General features: G+C 33.2%; 1 protein-coding gene across 2 annotated transcripts; it reads left to right on the top strand.

Annotated features, from left to right (window-relative positions):
- Window positions 1-463: 463 nt before the first annotated feature.
- Window positions 464-2,347, top strand: LOC122006186 (auxin-responsive protein IAA25-like). 2 transcript variants are annotated; one of them, XM_042561593.1, is made up of 5 exons: window positions 464-815; window positions 1,239-1,540; window positions 1,623-1,737; window positions 1,849-1,917; window positions 1,995-2,347. In XM_042561593.1, the coding sequence occupies exons 1-4, from the start codon at window positions 472-474 to the stop codon at window positions 1,913-1,915; spliced, it is 828 nt and encodes a 275-aa protein (XP_042417527.1). In that variant the 5' UTR covers window positions 464-471; the 3' UTR covers window positions 1,916-1,917; window positions 1,995-2,347. The 2 variants fall into 2 exon arrangements, with proteins under 2 accessions (XP_042417527.1, XP_042417517.1); XM_042561583.1 differs by having other exon boundaries at window positions 464-866.
- The last annotated feature ends 1,534 nt before the right edge of the window (window positions 2,348-3,881 follow it).

Raw genomic sequence — 3,881 nt, 5'->3', positions numbered from 1 at the left:
CATGCCAAGAAGCGTGGCCTAGCTAGGCGGTCAATCAAGCCACATAGTAATTAGGCAGACAAGGCTCTTTACATGGTCAATTAATCTAGCATTAATCTAATTGCATCGCTTAGATCAGTCTAGTTAGCTAGGTTGATGAATTCATTAGGGTTGACATGGCTTATAGGATAAATTTATTCGAGAATTAATATGTGAGTAAGACGATCGGGTTAAACAAATCATTTATGTAATTGTGAAAACTATTATTTATCTATTTCTTATAATTTTTCAATCAATTAAATATATAAGAATAGCTTTTTTTTTTTTTGTCTATTCCAAGTCACAAACCAAACGGTAAAAAATTACTATTTTCTACTGATAGCTAGGCTAACAACTAATCTATTCCATAAACCAACCGCCCATAGGTTCTTACATCTTCTATATAAATACACATTCCTTCACACTCTACTCAAAACATAAATCAAATTCACCATGAAGTCCAATATCCAATTTGAATCGCATCATCCTCTCACACCACCACCACCACCACCACCACCACCACCCACACCACAACAACAACAAGATGAAGTCCTCAAATTTGAGGTACTTCTCGCTTCTCAGGCTGATCACTCGACAAACTACAGCCTTGAGCTCAGTCTCGGCATCCCTAGCACTTCAAGCACAACCACAACCAGCAGCAGAGCTACCCGCAAAGCATGGACGGTCGACCCTTTGCCTGAAACACGACTCCATAATGGATTCACCCACCCATGGAGCCTCGCCGCTCGCCAACAGAAGGCAGTTTTGGAGCAATCAGCCCCCCATAAGCACAACCAGTACTCTTCTACTCCACCTTCTTCCTCTTCCTCTTCCTTGTTCTTGCCCAGGTACTTCTCCACCTTCCCATTGCATACATGCTAATGAAATTGCTTAATTAGCAAGATCAAGTGATCCACAATTTTGGAGAAATTGAATTTAGGATGTTAATCAGATGTGTGTATACATATAATTATAAGATTTGTTAATTAACATTTGACAATTATTTTAGCCGGCTTGGTTGTGTAATCAAGACAATCAAGTGGCGAACTAGCTAGTGGTATAAATGATGAATGCACTCAATGGGCCACCACAAGAATATGCATGAAATCATTGGCAACCTCTTCCTACATATATATTATAATTATGAGTAGATCATGCATACTTAATTTGTATACAAAATAATTAATACATATTGTTTTACATTTTAATGTACATATTAGGGTCGATGCTTCATCATTGATTCCGGTGGTTATCGGTTGGCCACCGGTGCATGCCCATCGAAAGAACAACTTAGACAGAACTCTAAGCTCGTTGAAGGTTGTTCACGAGACGAAAGAAGACAGAAATAATGTAAAAAGATCGAAGATCAAGATGGATCGAGTGAACGATCGAGTTCGATCAATGTTTGTAAAAGTGAAGATGGAAGGGTATGGCATTGGTCGAAAGGTCGACCTTAAAGCTCACGATGGCTACCGATCGCTCTCGCATGCCCTAAGAAAATTGTTTCATAACTTCCTCCCTGGTATATATGTGAACTTAAGTGGATAATTGGAATTTAGCTAGAGTTGAGCACCATTTGGTAACTCATTGATGATCATTTTCAGTTAATTATTTAGAGAAGTCAGATGAGCAAAGCGAGGAGGCTTTCAACGACGACTTCATTCTCCTCTACCAAGATATCGAAGGGGATCAGATGCTTGTTGGCGATATCCCTTGGGAGTAGGTGTCTTGCCAACATGAAGAAGAACAAGAATTAAGGAGAACGATAAGTGCATGGATTCATTTCATATGATGAAAACATATTAATCTTTTTTGATTTGTTTTGCGCAGGTCGTTTATCACTTCGGTGGAAAAGCTTTTCATAGTTCAAAATCCAAAAAAGGCTAGCTGTTCCTGAAGGTACACTAAACTGATCAGTGAACTGAACTTTCAATGACATTTTGAAAGATGATTGTTGTATATATTAATTGCCACAGGAGGAGAGACAAAGAAACCAAGTGGAAGTATATATAATTATTGACCATATAGCTAGCTGATCTCTGTTTAGAGCATAGAATGTATGGTGCAGGCAAAGCGCTCTAGGGCCCCACAGAAATGTCCCGGTTCGACCTCTTTGTATAATTAAAATTTATTTTAGAAAGTATATTAATTAGATTGTCAGCGACCCTTTAATTTATGATGTCGGAACTACATGCCTTAGTTTATGTTGCTTAGTGACCATCTATATTTATATGTATATCATATGTATAATTAAATTTGATTCAAGAATTAGTATAAATAATTATGTTGTCAACTAAATATTTAAGTTATGATCTTCCAACGAAGTTTAGTTTATGTTGCTTAGTAATCTTCTTAGTGTGTGTGGTTGTATATATATATATATATATATATATATATATATATATATATATATATATATATATATATGCAATTAGTTTATAATCATTAAATTAATTAATTATGTTTTTGTCTTGTTGGTATATATATACTCTTTTTATAATTAAATTTTATTCAAGAATGAATGTATGTTATTGTATATATATATAGAAAATTAAATTTTATTTTATAATCTTTGAATTACATTAGTTTAGAGTTAGTTTTCTTAGTAACTTTGTTAGTATATATATGTATACCAACAACGTCAATAAGCAATGCACGTAAAAGATAATTCAAAGCTACTAAACTAAACGATTAGTTGAATTGTAAATGTATTGTATTAATTGAATTTAGATGTTGGAATCTTTATTGTCACTAGAGGGGGAAGGGTGAATAACGATTTACTTCGCTCGATCGTTCTCATGTGTTTGTCTATAATTTATTAGTATGCAGTAAAAATAAATGCAAGAAATGGAAATACAAGAATAGGTCACGAGAATTTTCATGGTTTAAAACCCTTGGTTCCTACTAATCCTATAGTAGTAATCCACTTTCTTCTTGACAAAAATTTTTAGAGGTCAAGAAACTTCTTACAATCTATTTTCACAAGTAAATACAAAAAAATATATATAAATATACAAATAGGATCATAAGAAATTGAAATGAAATAATTTACACTAAGAAACTTTGCTATGATTGTTGTTTGTAGATCTTGGTTTGCCTCTCGAGATCTGAAAATACAACAACACTTATCTTCAAAACTCTCAAGAATTCGTATCGAAAACCTTCACAAAATCCTTCTTTCATAGCCTTCAGGCCGAAATTGATTTTCGCCTATCAGTCGACTGTTTATCACTATCAATAAATTACTCCATTGAAATCAATCATTGCATTTACAAAACAGCTCTTATCAACTAAGATTTGATCATGAATAGTTGACTATTATTGTTCATTAGTCGATTAATACCCAAATAGTCGAGTATTGTAACTGACTCAAATGTTTTCGAATTACATTAGTTTAGAGTTAGTTTTCTTAGTGACTTTGTTAGTATATATATATGTATACCAACAACGTCAATAAGCAATGTACGTAAAAGATAATTCAAAGCTACTAAACTAAATGATTAGTTGAATTGTAAATGTATAGAATTAATTGAATTTAGATGTGGAATCTTTATTGTCACTAGAGGGGGAAGGGTGAATAATGATTTACTTCGCTCGATCGTTCTCATGTATTTGTCTATAATTTATTAGTATGCAGTAAAAATAAATGCAAGAAATGAAAATACAAGAATAGGTCACGAGATTTTTCATGGTTTAAAACCCTTGGTTCCTACTAATCCTAGTAGTAATCCACTTTCTTCTTGCCAAAAATTTTTAGAGGTCAAGAAACCTCTTACAATCTATTTTCACAAGTAAATACAAAAAAAAAATATAAATATACAAATAGGATCATAAGAAATTGAAATGAAATAATTTACACTAAG

Source organism: Zingiber officinale, chromosome 1A (genome assembly GCF_018446385.1).
Source record: "Zingiber officinale cultivar Zhangliang chromosome 1A, Zo_v1.1, whole genome shotgun sequence".
NCBI lineage: Eukaryota > Viridiplantae > Streptophyta > Magnoliopsida > Zingiberales > Zingiberaceae > Zingiber > Zingiber officinale.
This window is presented reverse-complemented; position numbering and strand designations above follow the sequence as displayed.

Coding starts and splice junctions, on each gene's coding strand:
- LOC122006186 (XM_042561583.1), top strand. CDS start 472: ATGAAGTCCAATATCCAATTTGAATCGCATCATCCTCTCACACCACCA. Junction 867..1,238: donor TCTTCCTTGTTCTTGCCCAG/GTACTTCTCCAC, acceptor TGTACATATTAG/GGTCGATGCTTCATCATTGA. Junction 1,738..1,848: donor GTTGGCGATATCCCTTGGGA/GTAGGTGTCTTG, acceptor TGTTTTGCGCAG/GTCGTTTATCACTTCGGTGG.